At 40.6% G+C, this 20,337-nt stretch overlaps 1 protein-coding gene across 1 annotated transcript in view; it reads left to right on the top strand.

The window, feature by feature from the left end:
• The first annotated feature begins 8,945 nt into the window (after positions 1–8,945).
• Positions 8,946–20,337, top strand: part of UBA6 (ubiquitin like modifier activating enzyme 6) — an 88,977-nt gene continuing 77,585 nt past the window's right edge. Inside the window, exons 1-2 of the mRNA XM_005892888.2 lie at positions 8,946–9,078; positions 13,941–14,003. Coding sequence (XP_005892950.1) covers positions 9,008–9,078; positions 13,941–14,003 — 134 coding nt within the window. The 5' untranslated portion in view covers positions 8,946–9,007. The remainder of the gene's footprint in view (positions 9,079–13,940; positions 14,004–20,337) is intronic.

Raw genomic sequence — 20,337 nt, 5'->3', positions numbered from 1 at the left:
TGAAGATGAGTATACTACCCAAAGCAATCTATAGGTTCAATGCAATCCCTATCAAGCTACCAACAGTATTTTTCAGAGAACTAGAACAAATAATTTCACAATTTGTATGGAAATACAAACAATCTCGAATAGCCAAAGCAGTCTTGAGAAAGAAGAATGGAACTGGAGGAATCAACCTGCCTGACTTCAGACTATACTACAAAGCTACAGTCATCAAGACAGTATGGTACTGGCACAAAGATAGAAATATAGATTAATGGAATAAAATAGAAAGCCCAGAGATAAATCCACACACCTATGGACACCTTATCTTTGACAAAGGAGGCAAGAATATACAATGGAGAAAAAACAATCTCTTTAACAATTGGTGCTGGGAAAACTGGTCAACCACTTGTAAAAGAATGAAACTAGAACCCTTTCTAACACCATACACAAAAATAAACTCAAAATGGATTAAAGATCTAAATGTAAGACCAGAAACTATAAAACTCCTAGAGGAGAACATAGGCAAAACACTCTCCGACATAAATCACAGCAGGATCCTCTATGACCCACCTCCCGGAGTAATGGAAATAAAAGCAAAACTAAACAAATGGGACCTAATTAAACTTAAAAGCTTTTGCACAACAAAGGAAACTATAAGCAACATAAAAATACAGCCTTCAGAATGGGAGAAAATAATAGCAAACAAAACAACTGACAAAGAATTAATCTCAAAAATATACAAGCAGCTGCTGCTGCTGCTGCTAAGTCGCTTCAGTCGTGTCTGACCCTGTGTGACCCCATAGACGGCAGCCCAACATACTTCCCCGTCCCTGGGATTCTCCAGGCAAGAACACTGGAGTGGGTTGCCATTCCTTCTCCAATGCATGAGAGTGAAAAGTGAAAGTGAAGTCGCTTAGTCATGTCCGACTCCTAGCAACCCCATGGACTACAGCCTACCAGGCTCCTCTGTCCATGGGATTTTCCAGGCAAGAGTACTGGAGTGGGGTGCCATTACCTTCTCCAATACAAGCAGCTCCTGCAGCTCAATTCCAGAAAAATAAATGACCCAATCAATAAATGGGCCAAAGAACTAAACAGACATTTTTCCAAAGAAGACATAGAGATGGCTAATGAACACATGAAAAGATGCTCAACATCACTCATTATCGAGAAATGCAAATCAAAACCATAATGATGTACCATTTCACGCTGGTCAGAATGACTGCTATCAAAAAGTCTACAAACAATAAACACTGGAGAGTGTTCAGAGGAAAGGGAATCCTTTTACACTGTTGGTGCAAATGCAAACTAGTACAACCACTATGGTGAACAGTGTGGAGATTTCTTAAAAAACTGGAAATAGAACTGCCATACGACCCAGCAATCCCACTGCTGGGCATACAAACTGAGGAAACCAGAATTGAAGACATGTGTACCCCAGTGTTCATCATAGCACTGTTTAAAATAGCCAGGACATGGAAGCAACCTAGATGTCCATCAGCAGACGAATGGATAAGAAAGCTGTGTTACATATACATAATGGAATATTACTCAGGTACTAAAAAGAATGCATTTAAATCAGTTCTAATGAGGAGGATGAAACTGGAGCCTATTATACAGGGAAGTAAGTCAGAAAGAAAAACACCAATACAGTAGACTAACGCATATATATGGAATTTAAAAAGATAGATAGCAAAAGAAACACAGATGTAAAGAACAGACTTTTGGACTCTGTGGGAGAAGGTGAGGGTGGGATGGTTTAAGAGGATAGCATTGATACATGTATATTATCATATATGAACTAGATTGCCAGTTCAGGATTGATGCAGGGGACAGGGTGCTCAGGATTGGTGCACTGGGATGACCCTGAGAGATGGGTGGGGAGGGAAGTGGGAGGGGGGTTCAGGATAGGGAACACATGTACACCCATGGCTGATTCATGTCAATGTATGGCAAAAACCACTACAATATTGTACAGTAATTAGCCTCCAGTTAAAATAAAAACAAACAAAATAAACACTAAAGAACGAAACAGAGGAAAAAAACAAAATCCAAATATCTAAACTCTAGTGGCTGGAATCTTCATCTGATGCATAGAAGGTAGCTTCTACCTAATTATTGAATTTCTCTCATAACTAGTCCATTGAGTAAGAAATTCGCATGAGTTTTTAAAATTCTAACAATCATTTTAGATCAAGAGAATAATTGTCAAGTAAATTAATAATTTTAAAATGTGGCAACCTGAAGTGGATTTCCTAGGAAACTAATGAAACTTTACTTCAAATCTCCTCGTTCATCCCCCTCATGAGCCCTGGAAAAGAAGTCTTCCTATGGTTATATGCTTTTATAGAATCACAAAAATAAGATATTATAATTGTAATGAGTTAAGACCACCTCTTTTCACTTTAACTTCCCCTCTGTCACATTCCTTTATCAGATGAGGTGGTGGTGGAATGACCATGGGTAGCTTTGGAATCCAGCCAAGGGGAACCTGTTGTTCAGTTGCTAAGTCCTGTCCCACTCTCATGCCAGGCTCCTCTGTCCTCCACTATCAAGGGGAGCTTGGTGGTAGGCAAATCTATTTCTTGCCTATCCCCTTCATCCAGAATTGCCCAACATTTGGAACTAAATATGAAATCTTACCAGCAGTGGGGTGAGGATTCATGAGAGTAATTTGTCATTGTTGTTGTTGCTATTTAATATTATCTTAATTGGTAATAAAGAATCTTTAGAGTATGTTTATCCTAAAATCGTCAAATTTCACTAATTATTAAAGATAGATATCTCTCTTCCTGTCTTATTGGAGATGATAACCTAGACTCAGTATGTATTTCCACACCTTTGCTTCCTATCTCTATCATTAAAGCATTAAATCATCTAGCATTAAAGCATCGCTAACTGCACTGGTGAAGGTTATTGTACAGATTAGAAAGAGCTCCTGGGAGCTCTACTTGCTGGAATATAAATTCCAGCCTCCCACCCAAAGCCCAGTGAAAAGAGGACTGTGAGAGATGACACCTTCCATACCTTCTTCAGTGAGATTAGTGTTCTTAAGTATGTCCCCACACTAGTGTTTCTAGACCTACAATGGATCGTAAGTGATGAAGGTCTCTCTAGAATGACACCATGGGCAAAGAAGATGTTGCAAATACCTATGCCCCTAGGCACTACACCACTGAAAAGGAAATCAATGAGCTAGTGTTAGACAGGGTTCAGGAGCTAGCTGACCAAAGTGTAGGTTCAGGCTTTCTTGGATTCCTGCTGAGTGTTTGTAAAGCCAGTTTCTATTTCACATTTCTGCTGATAGTTGATTATAGGAACACAGTTCATTTACCCAACTGTTTTTCTTAGCTGTCACTAAAGTCTTCATCTACTATATAGCATTATGATTGTGCTTTTATATGAGCTAATGGAACTATTTACATTTGTGTTGAAACCCTGATAACAAGCAATCAATATGCAATAAGCTTTAACCATATTTCAACAGGATTCTATTCTCCATCAACACTTCCCTCAAATTTTATGATACCATGCATATCTATATGACAGACTTCCAACCAACTTCTTCTCTGTTTCCATACCTACTCCCTCTGTCCACATATATTCCAGTTACCTTTGCTTTAAAAAAAAAAAAGCCCAATTACAAACATTTTCTGTACTAGTGCTTGTTATGAGTTAATCAACCCTGTGACCCTTGCAATGGTAAACATAAGGCATGTCTAAGGAAAGGTAGGATCCAGAGTACAAAATGACATCAGACCCAAGAGGAATGGGACTGCAAATAAACCAAGCAATAGAATTAAAAGACTAATGCAAAGATAAGTACAGCCCAGAATTTAATAAGGAAAGCTGTATGGAAAAGAGGTTCAGAGGTAGCCCACAGAATGAGTTAGAGGAAGCGACTGAGGGCAACACAAGGCACTTTGAAAACAAAGGCCTAGGTCTAGCAGAACAGATTTCACCAGGGAACTTTTTAGAAATGCAAATGCTCAGCCCTCCAACCTAGCATAGCGAAGCAGAAATGCTACCATCCGCTTTAACCTGCAGGCCAGGAGATCCTGCTGTGCTGAAGGTTGATGCCTCCAGGCTACAGGTTTTGTTGTTGTTGATCAATCACTAAGTCTGTCTCTTTACAACTGTCTGACTCTTTACAACCTCATGGACTGCAGCATGCCAGCCTCCTCTGTCCTTCACTATCTCCCGACCTTTGTTCAAATTCAGATTCATTGAGCTGGTGATGCTATCTAAGCACCTGATCCTCTGCCACACTTTTCCCCTCCTGCCCTCAATCTTTTCTAGCATCAGGGCCTTTTCCAAAGAGTCTGCCACAGTATTGGAGCTTCAGCTTCAGCATCAGTCCTTCCAATGAATACTCTGGGTTGATTTCCTTTAGGATTGACTGGTTTGATCTCATTGCAGTCCAAGGGACTCTCAAGAGTCTTCCCCAGAACCTCAATTCAAAAGCATCAGTTCTTCAGTGCTCAGTCTTCTGAGCAACATCACATATCTGTACAAAAGCTGTTGGAAAAAACCATAGCTTTGGCTATACAGACCAGCTAGAGGTGCTGGTTGTCAAACTAAAGACTAGAAAACAAGCCATCCATGGGAAGGGACATGATCTGAATATTGTTTCAGTCAAGACAAAGAGGTAAAATTCAATAGTTTGTGTCTATGTTGAATAGTGACTGTGGCTGAATTTGGATCTCTGGAATAGCGCGCTGAACAGCCTCCCTCATAAAGGGGTTGAAGTGTCTCTACCGTGAAATTAGGGCATATTCTAATGCATTTACAGCATATTGCCTAGAAAGCCACAAATATACAAAGTCCCACCTTAGGGATTTTCAGATTTGTTATCTGTTTTCCACCAATATTAGAAGAAGGTTAAACTTAGGAGCATGATTTATTATATTTTATCTCTAGTCACTGAAAAAGCTGGTTTAAAACTCAACATCAGAAAATTAAGATTATGGCATTCGGTCCCATCACTTCATGGCAAATAGACAGGGAATCAATATAAACAGTGACAGACTTTATTTTGAGGGGCTCCAAAAACACTGCAGATGGTGACTGCAGCCATAAAATTAAAAGACGTTTGCTCCTTGGAAGAAAAGCTATGATCAACCTAGACAGCATATCAAAAAGCAGACATTACTTTGCCAACAAAGTCAAACCTATAGTTTTTCCAGTAGTCATGTAAGGATGTGAGAAGTGGACTATAAAGAAAGCTGGGCACTGAAGAATTGATGCTTTTGAACTGTGGCATTGGAGAAGATTTTCGAGACTCCCTTGGACTGTAGGGAGATCCAATCAGACAATCCTTAAGGAAATCAGTCCTGAATATCCATTGGAAGGACTGATGCTGAAGCTGAAACTCCAATACTTTGGCCACCTGATGGGAAGAGCTGACTCACTGGAAAAGACCCTGATGTTGGAAAAGACTGAAGGCAGGAGGTGAAGGGGACGACAGAGGATGAGATGGTTGGAGGGCATCACCAACTTGATGGACGAGTTTGAGTAAGCTCCTGGAGGTGATGTTGGACAGGGAAGCCTAGCGTGCTGCAGTCCGTGGGGTTGCAAAGAGTCAGACGTGACTGAGCAACTGAACTGATCTCTAGTCACTGATGCATAAGTCGATAAATGAAATAATAAAGTGTCTTGGAAAATTTTATTTCAATTTTTAATCTACAGTAATTTGTCTTTGTACTGTTGTATGGGCAATTAAAAAAATATTTCAGGAAAACATTATAAGCATACATCTCAATCCATAGACCACTTAAGAGGATAATTATTCACATTTTGGAAAGGCTTATTTCCTTCACAAAAGAATTCTCTCGAGTTCTTTCAAATGGCCAGCTTGAAGACAGTTCAAATGTTACTGCAGCAGCTTTGGACAGTGAAGTGTGCTCCAAAACTCAGAAGGTTGGCTGCTTTCCAACCATGGTCATGAACGCCTGACCTCAGGACTCAGTACTTCCTAGTCTTTATGACAGTCACAGAACAGATGTTCCAATTTGGGGCATCTGGGTATAATATATTAGAGAAATACACAACAAGGGATGAAACTAGTCATGGCTCTGAATCTACAATGATGTGAATTTATCCAAAACATTTAAGCTCTTCATCTTTTTGAGTCATCCTCTGTAAAGCAATGGCGTTGTATATTTAGGTGACTGCTCAGTATCATTTCTGACCTAACAGTCAATAATTTAGGAGTATGAAGTGGACTGCTACTGCTGCTACTGCTAAGTCGGTTCAGTCGTGTCCAACTCTATGCGGCCCCACAGATGGCAGCCCACCAGGGTCCCCTGTCCCTGGGATTCTCCAGGTAAGAACACCGGAGTGGGTTGCCATTTCCTTCTCCAATGCATGAAAGTGAAAAGTGAAAGTGAAGTCACTCAGTCGTGTCAGACTCCTAGCGACCCCATGGACTGCAGCCTTCCATGCTCCTCCATCCATGGGATTTTCCAGGCAAGAGTACTGGTGTGGGTTGCCATTGCCTTCTCCGATGAAGTGGAAAATACATGTAAATAGCCTCTATAATTATAAAACACAATATAGATGTTATTATCTTTATAATTTATGATATAAACTATTTCAGAAATCCAATTTGCACATAAAATTTCAAGAAGATATTCATTAAAATGTACACTTACATGATGATCAAGACAGGGCAATTCTAAATATATCGTATCCTGGATTGGACACATACCAAAAAGAGGACATTAGTGAAAAACTGGTGGAATCCAAATAAAGTATGTATCTAGTGAATAGTATTGTACCAATATTAATTTCTCAGCCTTGACAAATGGACCACAGTTATGTAAGATGTTATCATTAGAAGAAACTGAGTGAAGCATATACAGAAATTGTTTTACCTTTGCAAATTTTCTGTAAATCTAAAATTATCCCAAATAAAGATTTTAAAACAAAGCTATTGTATTATGCCCTGTTCAGTTCAGTTCAGTCGCTCAGTCAGGTCCGACTCTTTGCGACCCCATGTATCGCAGCACGCCAGGTCTCCCTGTCTATCACCAACTCCCGGAGTTTACTCAAACTCACATCCATCGAGTCGGTGATGCCATCCAGCCATCTCATCCTCTGTCGTCCCCTTCTCCTCCTGCCCCCCATCCCTCCCAGCATCAGAGTCCTTTCCAATGAGTCAACTCTTTGCATGAGGGGGCCAAACTATTGGAGTTTCAGCTTCAGCATCAGTCCTTCCAATGAACACTCAGGACTGATCTCCTTCAGAATGGACTGGTTGGATCTCCTTGCAGTCCAAGGGACTCTCAAGAGTCTTCTCCAACACCACAGTTCAAAAGCAGCAATTCTCTGGCGCTCAGCTTTCTTCACAGTCCAACTCTCACATCCATACATGACCACTGGAAAAACCATAGCCTTGACTAGACAGACCTTTGTTGGCAAAGTAATGTCTCTGCTTTTGAATATGCTATTTAGGTTGATCATAACTTTCTTTCCAAGGAGTAAGCGTCTTTTAATTTCATGGTTACAATCACCATCTGCAGTATTTTGGAGCCCCCCAAAATAAAGTCTGACACTGTTTCCACTGTTTTCCCATCTATTTCCCATGAAGTGATGGGACCAGATGCCATAATCTTCATTTTCTGAATGTTGAGCTTTAAGCCAACTTTTTCACTCTCCTCTTTCACTTTCATCAAGAGGCTTTTTAGTATTCAAACATACAAACATACATAATACCTATAAACACATGTGCAACACAGGGACAACTGAAACGACGGAAATTATAGAAATCAGCCACCATACTTTTCAGCACTACACTAAAGCAAGAAAGGAGCTTTCTAGTGCTGGAAGAGTTTTCCTGAAACCTGAGAGGAAAGAAACATGAGCCTGAACTAAGAAAAGTAAACATCTGCTTTGCCATTCATCAGGCATAAAGACAGATAAAGCCAGCTGTAAAGTTAACAGAAAATACTATTTCTCCCAAGAATATGCTGTAAAGCATCACCAAAAGAATCCACTTCGAGTAACTGCTACTTTTTTTACTCACAAAGAACTCTTTTCTCTAAAATCATAGATTGTCAAACAAACAAAAAAAAACTTGCTCTTTGAAATCTTTCATTAAAATTGAAATATCCCATTCTTGGCTAGATGACCTAAGTTATGTGAAACAGTCTCTATTTCCAGAACTTCAGAAAAGGAGTTTGTGGACATATCCCCCGTTTACTTTCACTCTGGAGCTTCCAAAAAAAAAAAATTAGTTGAGAGGTTCTTAGACGTATATTTTGGTACTTACTCTGGGACGTCACTTACATTGATTGTAAATTTGTCCCTCACTCACAAACTAAAGGCCACCTGGATGACATATGCCATTCATCGTTCAAGAAAATCACGATTCTACCAAATTTGTGACAGTGCTTGACATGTAATAATGTCCAAAATTAGATGTTACACGTATAACGTCTTAAAATGGAATTCCAGACTGGAAATCCGGAGCTACTTATTACTAGCCTTTCGGTTTTTTCTATTTTTAATAAAATGAAGCGTTTCTTCTTGCCGGAAAACTCTTAAGGATTTTGCTATGGAATTCCATGACTTCGCTGGCCATTGAAATCCTGTGCTTGGCTTGCGATGAGTTTTGGTTCAGCTTAAATCCGCCAGAACCAAGTCGCTACAGTGCCACTTCAGGCTTCCCTGATGGGTCAGACGGTAAGACTCTGACAGATAGACAGACAGACACACACACACCCACACACACCCACACACACACACACTCCCCGTTCCCACCACCACCCCGCCCCCCAACACAGACAGAGAGACACACACCCACCCAGCTGCGCGCTTCAACTACCTGCGGCAAAGCCCTCCCCCGGACCACACCCAAACCGGAAGCCAGGATGCCCCTAGGGTTGACGGGAAGGCGCCGCCTGGCTGCTGGCTTCTGAGGCCGGCCCCCTCCTGTGACGTCATTGCCCGCCCCTTGACCTCGCGTCCCGCCCTCTTCCCTGCCTCCCAGTGGTCCGCTGAGGCTGCGTCTCTGGAGGCGATGGAGGGATCCCTGCCGGTGGCAGCACGTCCCGGGGAAGAGGCATCTTGCTCCTCCTGGAGAACCAGCCGGTGAGAGAACGAATGTGGGCGCGAAGTGAGGCGTGGCGGGCAGAACCCGGGGTCCGACTTTCTGCATCTCCCACTCGGACGGGCAGGGAGCGCGCGAGAGGCCGCGGGGCAGGGCAGAGCCGGCCTTGGGCGGCGAGGGTAGCGCGCGGGGTAGGTGTGGCGGCACGGGCTCCGGCCTCTGCGACTCCCGGCTTTGCTGAGGAGGAAATCCACTCGTTGCCCCTTTCATCGCTTTCTCAGTTCTGGTTGGGGTCTGCCATCCTTCTTCCTTCCAGTCACCGGACGTAGGAGGGAGGGAGGGGCTTTCGGTGCGAGCTTCCCTGCCCCGGTGCCGTACACCTTCCTTCCTTTCGATAAAGTGAAAGCCGAGCTCCATGGTGCACGATCCTCCGCTGAGATTCTCCTTTGAAAACTGTTACCAGAGGGAACTCGGTAATAATGAATCAGTAGTAGTCAGAACACCCTGAGGCCTGTTGATTGCCCTTTAAAACAAGAGAGAAAAAAGAAAGAAAAACGCAGGGAAGAAAACCACGAGTTACCCATTCTTATTTCGCAGTTGGTGTTCCTGCAGAAATAGAGTGGAAACATTTATGTAGTTCCTATTTGTCATTTCATAATTAATAAAGCGGATAGTTACATTCTGCCCACTACCAAAATATGATGTGCCGAAGACAGAAGTGGTGGATATTTGATTTTGAGCTAATATGAATATTCACAAGCCTATGGCTTTTTCACCAGCCTTAGACCGAAAGGATGCTTTGATACCATGGTATTGCCTGCCATTGCCAGCACTGCCAGACTTACGTGGGGGATATTATGTAATACAAATAAAACCTCCTCTTATTTAAAGCATTTTCGTTTGCCGTTTAAGACCTTATCAGAAGAAGAATATTTGAAAGATTCCAGTAAGGCAGCACTTTCTGAAAAGTGGATGTCAGTCATAATCACTAAGAGACAGAACTGGTTAGAATGTAGCTTTTCTGATTTTTACTTAAGAGCTTTACCATCTTAGACTGTTGCTCACCATGCAAGGAAGACAGCTAGAGAAAGTGTACTAACAGTAAGAAAGTTGTAAGAAGACTTTTTCTTGAGTTTTGTATTTTGTTGGAGTGCCAGGGAATATTGTGTATGTGTTTTTATTAGTTAGCTGGAAGGTGATATCACAATGATAAGAGAAATAATAACATTTTCGACCATGTGTTTTCAAATTCTTTGCCTATATATCAATATACCAGGCCTATAAAATTGGATCCTGAAATTGAATTTTGTGTTATCACGTTGTTTTTAGAATCCTGAAACTGGTATATAGAGCTTCCCAAAACCTAGAATGAATTACACTTTTGCCAAGATGGTATTGATTTTAGCTCAGGCTCAAATTGTCCTGATGGTTCCCTCTGCCCATGAACCATCTGTGTTTCCCAATTATCATTTTTCTTTCTGTGCCACACTGTGAAAAAATTGAAATGAGCTGCAGTAATTGATATATCACTCTGATCTTGTCACACCAGTATGGTTCAGTTCAGTTCAGTTGCTCAGTCATGTCCGACTCTTTGCGACCCCATGGACTGCAGCATGCCAGGCTTTCCTATCCATCACCAGCTCCTGGAGCTTGCTCGAACTAATGACCATTGAGTCGGTGATGCCATCCAACCATCTCATCCTCTGTCGTCCCCTTTTACTCCTGCCTTCAATCTTTCCCAGCATCAGGGTCTTTTCTAATGAGTTGGCTCTTCACATCAGGTGGCCAAAGTATTGGAGCTTTAGCTTCAGCATCAGTCCTTCCAATGAATATTCAGGGTTGATTTCCTTTGGATTGACTGGTTTGATCTCTTTGCAATCCAAGAGACTCCCCAAAAGACTTTTCCAACATCACAGTTTTTTAATTTTTAAAATTCATTTAACAGATTTTTTTTAGTGCTTCTTCATGCCTTCTATGAGAGGTGTGTGTGTGTGTGTGTGTGTGTGTGTGTATGTGTGTTCAGTCGTCTCCACCTGAACCCATGGACTGTAGCCTGCCAGTCCGTGGAAATGTCCAGGCAAGAATACTGTAGTGGCTTGCCATTTCCTACTCCGGGAGATCTTCCAGACCCAGGGATGGAACCTGTGTCTCCTTAATTGGCAGGTGGATTCTTTACCACTGAGCCACCTTGGAATCCCCCACTGCGAGAGGTAGTAGACAATATAGTGTGGTTGTAGGAAGCTAGACTGATTAGTTGCAGGGCTTGCCATTTACCTGTTCCGTGACCTTGGGCAGGTTATTTAGGTTAATCTCTGTCAATCTCAGGTTTTTTCTTCTGTTCAATGGATATAGTAATAGTGTCTATCTCCTAAAGTTGTTGAAAGGGTTAACTGAGTTCAGTTCAGTTCAGTTGCTCAGTCGTGTCTGACTCTGCGACCCCGTGCATCACAGCACGCCAGGCCTCCCTGTCCATCACCATCTCCCGGAGTTCACTCAAACTCACGTCCATTGAGTTGGTGATGCCATCTAGCCATCTCATCCTCTGTCATTCCCTTCTCCTCCTGCCCCCAATCCCTCCCAGCATCCGAGTCTTTTCCAATGAGTCAACTCTTCGCATGAGGTGGCCAAAGTACTGGAGTTTCAGCTTTAGCATCATTCCTTCCAAAGAACACCCAGGGCTGATCTCCTTTAGAATGGACTGGTTGGATCTTGCAGTCCAAGGGACTCTAAAGAGTCTTCTCCAACACCACAGTTCAAAAGCATCAATTCTTCAGTGCTCAGCTTTCTTCACAGTCCAACTCTCACATCCATATATGACCACTGGAAAAACCATAGCCTTGACTAGACGGACCTTTGTTGGCAAAGTAATGTCTCTGCTTTTGAATATGCTGTCTAGGTTGGTCATAACTTCCAAGGAGGAAGCGTCTTTTAATTTCATGGCTGCAGACACCATCTGCAGTGATTTTGGAGCCCCCCAAAATAAAGTCTGACACTGTTTGCACTGTTTCCCCATCTATTTCCCATAAAGTGATGGGACCGGATGCCATGATCTTCGTTTTCTGAATGTTGAGCTTTAAGCCAACTTTTTCACTCTCCTCTTTCACTTTCATCAAGAGGCTTTTTAGTTCCTCTTCACTTTGCCATAAGGGTGGAGTCATCTGCATATCTGAGGTTATTGATATTTCTCCCAGCAATCTTGATTCCAGCTTGTGCTTCTTCCAGCCCAGCATTTCTCATGATGTACTCTGCATAGAAGTTAAATAAGCAGGGTGACAATATACAGCCTTGACGTACTCCTTTTCCTATTTGGAACCAGTCTGTTGTTGCATGTCCAGTTCTAACTGTTGCTTCCTGACCTGCATATAGGTTTCTCAAGAGGCAGGTCAGGTGGTCTGGTATTCCCATCTCTTTCAGAATTTTCCACAGTTTATTGTCCACACAGTCAAAGGCTTTGGCATAGTCAATAAAGCAGAAATAGATGTTTTTCTGGAACTCTCTTGCTTTTTCGATGATCCAGCAGATGTTAGCAATTCTATCTCTGGTTCCTCTGCCTTTTCTAAAACCGGCTTGAACATCTGGAAGTTCACGGTCCACATATTGCTGAAGCCTGGCTTGTAGAATTTTGAGCATTACTTTACTAGCGTGTGAGATGAGTGCAATTGTGCGGTAGTTTGAGGTAAACACTTAAAACTGTGTGACACAATGTTTGTTCTTGTTATTAAATGCCAGGCACTGTTTTAGAGATTTGAAATATGGTAGTAAATTCCTAATGGAGCACATCTGCCTTCCCCTTTCTATAGGGGAAGGCAGATAATAAATAGTTAAGGATATGTGATTTGAAAAAAATACAGCAGTGAGCCGCCTGAGCAGAATGAGACCATTTAGTTGATTGTGTTACCAAACTTGGGTCCACTCACTGAATGTGCAGCAAAGCCAATCTACTGACACCAGGTTGTAGTGAAGAAAGTACAGTCTATTGCAGGATTTAGCAAAGAAAACTGGCAGCTCATGCTCCAAAGACAAAAACTGCCCCTTTGGCTTTCAGGGAAGGGTTTTTAAAGACAGTCTGAGGGAGAGGGTCATAGGGTATGTGATCCATGCTCAGTTCTCTGATTGCTTGATGGTGAGATAACAGGGTAATGTTTTTGGAACCTTGGTCATCACCCTTCTGGTTCCAACTAATCTGAGGTCTACTTGCTGCTGGTCAGTTAACTTCTTCCGCTTGGTAGGGATGTTAGCATCTGCAAGACAACTAAAGTCCTTGACTTTGTCTTATGGCTAAACTATTATTATTTTGTCTTATTTGACTGCTGGAATGGGTGGCTGTTCCCTTCTCCAGGGTGTCTTCCCAACCAGGGATCGAACCCAGGTCTCCCTCATTGCCGGAGGATTCTTTACCATCTGAGCCACCAGAGAAGCCCAAGAATACTGGAGTGGGTAGCCCATCCCGTCCCCAGGGGATGTTCCTGACCCAGGAATCAAGCTGGGGTCTCCTGCATTGCAGGTAGATTCTTTATCAGCTGAGCTACCAGGGAAGCCCTAGATATCATAATTATATGTTAAATTCTGGGTATGTATATTATAGAAGGTTTATGGGCCACTCAGTATTGCTAAAATATAAATCCATCAGAATATATATTATAGCAATGATATTTATAGCAATTACAGCAATGATAACACCTGAGAATAAAACAACTATGGGCTCTAATTTACACACACAGCAAGCAGTGAATGAATTTAATTTTGACCTATTTTTACAATTGAAATAAACTGGTAAATAATAAAATATATGTCTGGTTTGTAAGATCTCTTTTAGTACCTGGTGAATCTGATTTCACATATTTTACATTACAAAATATGAATATTAAATAGCTATACTTGCTCTTTTGTTTTCTTTTTTCAGTGCAAATACAAATTTCTCCATCATGCCAACAGAATCTGTGGAGATTGATGATGCATTATACAGGTAAGAACCTTATGGAAGCAAATGTTTTTTCCAATAGTTCATCTCCCGTAATGGAGTATAGATAGTCTGTTCGAAGACACCATTAGGCCTTTGCAGAATTTTGTAAAATGTGTTTTAAGAGTTCTGCTCAAGTAAAAATTACAGTTTCTTTCTTTCTTTTACTATAGTCTGAAAGCTTGAATAATATTTAAATCTTGGTTGCTTTAGGTTTAATTGGTGTGACTAAGAATGATTTTGCTATCCACTACCAAATATACCTCTTATTTCTGGACAGGAGTACATATTTAATTTCCTGATATTGCAGGAGTGAGTCTCATGAAAGACAATTCATTTCACTTTAGTTAGTGATACAGCAGCATCTAGAGAATATGTTTACTTCAGTGTAAGCTCATTAACAACAATCCATGTTTGCACTGCATAGACAGTGGAGAAGTGATTGAAGAGCGGTGGTTTGAATGGAATTTAGTGGGACTTTTTTTTACCATATTTTTTTCATGAAATCAGGATACTTTTTTCAAAATTAAAGAGAACTTAAAAACACATAAGGCTTCCCTGGTGGCTCAGACGGTTAAGTGTCTGCCTGTAATGTGGGAGACCTGGGTTAGATCCCTGAGTCAGGAAGATCCCCTGAAGAAGGAAATGGCAACCTACTCCAGTACTCTTGCCTGGAAAATTCCGTGGATGGTGGAGCCTGGTAGGCTACAGTCCATGGGGTTGCAAAGAGTTGTAAACGACATGACTGAGCAACTTCACTTCACTTAAAAACACATAAATTGCTGTCATTTCTAGTAAATTTCTTAAATACTTTGAGATGTTTGCATGGAAGATAGTATAATCACCATTTAAAAGTTTTTAGATTTTTCTGTATATGTAATCATGAAAAAAAAGATTTTATGTAGGTAGAATTTGGAACAATAGGCTTTTTATGTATTTTGGATTTCTTTTTATATTATTTTATGTGGGATGCAGAGTCAGTTTTAAGCAGCTTAGGAGGAGCTGATATGTTGATTTCAAGTCCTATTTTGTCCTAGACCCTTGGAAGAAAAAGACTAACTTGATTTTGCTTATGTGAAAACTGTTTTACCATATGATCTCCTAGCTATAATTATATTGGGTTGGCCAAAAGGTTCGTTCTTTTTTTTTTGTAAGGAGGCTCTAGTAGTGCTTAGTTGTCTTTTAGTTCATTCAAAACAGTTTTATTAGGTGGTATTATGACAGCTGTTGTGTCAGTGTGTGTTTTGAAAAAACTTATTAAAATTGGTAGATTTTTATATGGTCATTTCAGTATTATTGAAGATGGAAGAAAGAAAGCATTTTTGGTGTATTATGCTGTATTAGTTCAAGAAAGGTAAAAATGCAACTGAAATGCAAAAAAAAAAAAAAGATTTGGTACAGTGTATGCAGAAGGTGCTGTGACTGATTGAACATGTCACAAGTGATTTGCGAAGCTTCGTGCTGGAGATTTCTTGTTGGATGATGTTCCACAGTCTGGTAGACCAGATGAAGTTGAAAGCAGTCAAATCAAGACATTAATTGAGAACAATCAACATTCTATCACACAGGAGATAGGTGACATACTCAAAATATCCAAATCAAGTGTTAAAAATCATTTGTACCAGCTTGGTTATGTTAATTGCATTGATGTTTGCATTCCACATAAGTTAAGGGGGGAAAAAAAACCTTCTTGATTACGTTTCTGCGTGCAAATCTGTAATGAAAACTTTCTATTTTTAAAACAAATTGTGATGAGTGGCAAAAAGTAGATACTGTACAGTAATGTGGAATGAAAGAGATTATGGGGCAAGCAAAATGAACTACCACCAACCACACCAAAGGCCATTCTTCATCCAGAGAAGGTGATGTTGTGTATGTGATAGTGTTGAAAAGTGAAAGTGCTAGTCACTCAGTTGTGTCTGATTCTGTGACCCCATGGACTGTAGCCCACCAGGCTCCTCTGTCCATGGGATTTCCCAGGGATTTCCCAGGCAAGAATACTGGGGTGTGTAGCCATGCCCTTCTCCAGGGGATCTTCCCAACACAGGGATCGAACCTGGGTCTCCTGCATTGCGGGCAGATTCTTCACTGTCTGAGCCACCAGGGAAGCCCTGGGGTTAGAAGGAAGTCCTCTATTATAAGGTCCTTCTGGAAAATGAAACATCTCCAACAAGTACTGTTCCCTGGAGACTGTAAAAGACACCTGGAACAGTTCTTTGCTCAAAAAGATAAAAAGTTTTGGGAACATAGAATTATGAAGTTGCCTGAAAAATGGCAGAAGGTAGTGGAACAAAACGGTGAATACATTGTTCAATAAAGTTCCTCAGTCTTTACGTGAAAATGAAAAGTATATCTTTTATTTTTACTTAAAAATAGAAGGAACCTTTTGCCCAATCCAATATATATATTTAAGTAGAAAATATTTTTAGGACATTTTCAATACCTACTTTAACAAAGTGTCTTGCTAAATATATTTCACTTTTTTCTTTTTACTCAATCTTAAATCACCTCATAGTTTCTGATCAACTAAACCTGCAATTATTCTCAGAATCTAAAGGTTTTTGGGGGGCTGGAGGAGCACTTCTGACAGCATTCAGAGCCACGTCTCTATTTAGTTTTGCATCTTTATTACCAGTGCATTGTCAGGTAAGTTAGGCAGACTTGGCCAGTTCTATAGATTTGCCCATTTCTTTTTCTCCAAAGATATGCCTGAGCCTGCTATTCCAGTGATTTATCTAAAAACAATGAATGAGTCCCAATTTAGTACTCAAGACTTGGTTTTCTAACTTTGCTTTTACCAAAAGATGCTCCATTGGAGGTATCTGTATATGTGTTATTCACTCAGTCATTCCGACTCTCTGATACCATGGACTGTAGCCTGCCAGGCTCCTCTGTCCATGTTCTCCAGGCAAGAACACTGGACTGAGTTGCCATTCCCTTCTTCAGGGTATCTTCCTGACCCAGGGCCAGGTCTTCCACATTGCAGGCAGATTCTTTACCATCCCACACCAGGGGACACCATTGGAGGAAATTAAAACTAATTCAGATAATGATAAAATTATTACTTTGCTGTACTTTGCTCTCTCTCTCTTTTTTTCTTAATGTTTCTTGTATATAGGTTCCTATGGAGAGGTCACTATATGAAGAAGGGGTGAATGAATATAAGAGCAGCATCAGGGCATTCTTAGGTTCTGGATTAGTACAATCATAGTAGTATCAATACTGTGCATATTCTAGTGGAATACTAGAGGAAGTTCTTCTGGCTTTTGAGATAACAGTTTTCTTGAATTTGCTTGTATTCCTAGATTTCTCAGACTTCTCTTATGTAAAGCCAGGTTCCAACTTTAGGATTTTTATCTCAGTTTATTCTTTGGTTCATGTCCATTTCCACGATTTTAGCTATTTCTCTAAGCTAGTGATGAGGCAATGGCACCCCACTCCAGTACTCTTGCCTGGAAAATCCCATGGACGGAGGAGCCTGGTAGGCTGTAGTCCGTGGGGTCCCTAAGAGTCGGACGTGACTGGGCGACTTCACTTTCGCTTTTCACTTTCCTGCATTGGAGAAGGAGATGGCAACCCACTCCAGTGTTCTTGCCTGAAGAATTCTAGGGACGGGGGAGCCTGGTGGGCTGCCGTCTATGGGATCGCACAGAGTCAGACACGACTGAAGTGACTTAGCAGCAGCAGCTTAGCAGCAGTGATGCTTAAGTCTCTTTCTTCAGCTTTCTTCTTCCAAGCTCAGTACCTTCTTTTTAAAATGCATACAAGATGGTTTAAATGTAAACCAGGCAGATGTTCAGCAGATAGCTTGTTTAAAAAAAAAAATTGACATATAGTTGATTTTCAGTGTTGTGTTATAATATCTACTTTTTGAGAAACACTTTGTAGAGAGAAGTGAATAAGGTCTTTGACTTTAGAAGAGAATGTTCACATCCAATCCTACTATTAATATAATTTTTCAGCATGAAGTATCTCAACACCACTGGAAAGCTTTTCCTTCTCTCTTCCCATTCCCAAGCTTAATTAAATGGTGTGCCAGACCTATTCAGTAACCTAAGCTAGAAACCTTGGTGTCATCCTAGATCTTTCCTTATTTATCATCTTCCAAATTCAATTCTTTAAATCCTTTCAGTTCCTTTTAAGCAACTCTTAATTCCATTTTTTTTTTCATTTTCTCTCCCTGCTTTGGAATTTCTCAATTGAACTATTGTAATTTTCTCATATGTGATCTCTTTAGAACTATTCTTGTTTCTAATCCATCTTTCATAAGTTGTTCAAAGTTGTATTTTTGGCACTTATCTCACAGTCCATGGCTTCTCAGTTTAAAATCCTGGGTGCCATTTCCTTCTCCAGCCAAATAGTATAATATACATTTAAGCCCTCTTTGGATATAGTGTAGCAGTGACAAGAGTTTGAACTTTGGTGTTAGATCTGAATTTGAATCATTCTCCATTGTTTGTGAGTGTATGATATTAGGTTACTTAACCTTTTAAGCGGAGAAGGCAATGGCACCCCACTCCAGTACTCTTGCCTGGAAAATCCCATGGATGGAGGAGCCTGGTAGGCTTCAGTCCATGGGGTCGCTAGGAGTCCGACACAACTGAGCGATTTCACTTTCACTTTTCACTTTCATGCATTGGAGAAGGAGATGGCAACCCACTCCAGTGTTCATGCCTGGAGAATCCCAGGGACGGGGGAGCCTGGTGGGCTGCCGTCTATGGGGTCGCACAGAGTTGGACACGACTGAAGCGACTTAGCAGCAGCAGCAGCAGCAACCTTTTAAGTGTCATCGTTTCTTTCATTTATTAATTTTTTTTCATCCACTCACTTATTCAACATATTTAATGAGAAAATGTGCACATGATGAAAAAAATTCATCATGAAGAATGGTACCTATGAGTTCAATAACTTCTAATATGCCATGAGTTATGGTCCTGTCTTTCTTTTTAGCTTCCATGTCACTTCTCACCCCTTTACCCTCTGACATCCTATTGTTTATCTTTGCCAAAATTTATATTAATATTGTCAAAATCTAGGATTTGATTTTGCCCCACTTAAAAGCTAAAAGCTAGCCTATTATTTAGTGGATGCTAACAGAAAATGTGGAACATCTGGGTCAGAGACAAAGTGTTTCGCTCCTAATGATACAGCAAAGAGCATGGGCATCATCCTAATATTGGTTCTCCTTACTCCCAAGTCCTACTTCATATCTCAGAGTTAAATACAACCCTGAGAAAAGGCCAAGTAAAGAGCAGTTAAGACATTGCCTTCTAGGCATATCTAGAGAGACATCTTGGAGTTGAAAGACCCATGAAAGAGTATCTCCCATCATAAATACATATTTTCCCACAGTTTCACTGAGATATAAATTAGTATAAAGTAGATCAAGCATATTTAAAGTGTACAAATTGATATGTTTTGACATGTGTATATACTCATGAAATCATCTCCACAATTTAGATAATATCAATCACAACTAAACATTTTCTCTGCGCCCCTTGGTAATTTCTACCTTTCTTCTCACTCCAGCTGTCATTTTCCCCAGGCAACCACTCATCTGCTTTTTGTACTGTAGAATAGTTTTCATTTTCTAGAATTTTGTATATATGGAATCATACAGTATGTACAACACCTTTGGGAAGTTTGGCTTCTTTCACTCAGTGTAATGAGTTTGAGATTCATATATGATTTTGTATCAGTAATTTGTTCCTTTTTATTGCTGAGTTTTCTATTTTATGGCTATACTACAGTTTATTGGCTTCCCTATAATTTTTGCAGTTGTACAAATATAGGCTTACAAAATTGTACAGTAATTGTAATTGTACAAATATAGGCTTCACTGGTGGCTCAGCTGGTAAAAAATCCACCTGCAATGTGGGAGACCTGGGTTCGATCCCTGGGTTGGGAAGATCCCCTGGAGAAGGGAATGGCTACCCACTCCAGTATTCTGGCTTGGAGAATTCCATGGACTGTATAGTCCATGGGGTCATAAAGAGTCAGACTCAGCAACTTTCACTTTCACAATTTATTTAATCACTTAATAATTGTTGATGGGCCTTTGGGTTGTTTCCAGGTTTTGGCTATTACAAATAAGGCTGTCATGAGAATTTATATACAATTTTGGGAATACTGATGTTTTAACTATTGAACTTTAGGAACCTTTAATATGGTATGTCTGTCAATATTGCTGTACTCTATTTAATAAGGTTATGCAGTTGTTTCGGACACAACTCAGAGTGAACAATAGCTGTCAGTTAGATTAGTAAGATTGTAAGATAAGAAGTTAATATGCAAAAATCATTTGTTCTCCAATTTAAGAGTAATGAGTAACTGGAAACTG

This window comes from Bos mutus, chromosome 6 (assembly GCF_027580195.1).
Source record: "Bos mutus isolate GX-2022 chromosome 6, NWIPB_WYAK_1.1, whole genome shotgun sequence".
NCBI classification, from domain to species: domain Eukaryota; kingdom Metazoa; phylum Chordata; class Mammalia; order Artiodactyla; family Bovidae; genus Bos; species Bos mutus.
The sequence above is the reverse complement of the archived record's forward strand: the minus strand, read 5'-3'. Positions and strand labels throughout refer to the sequence as shown.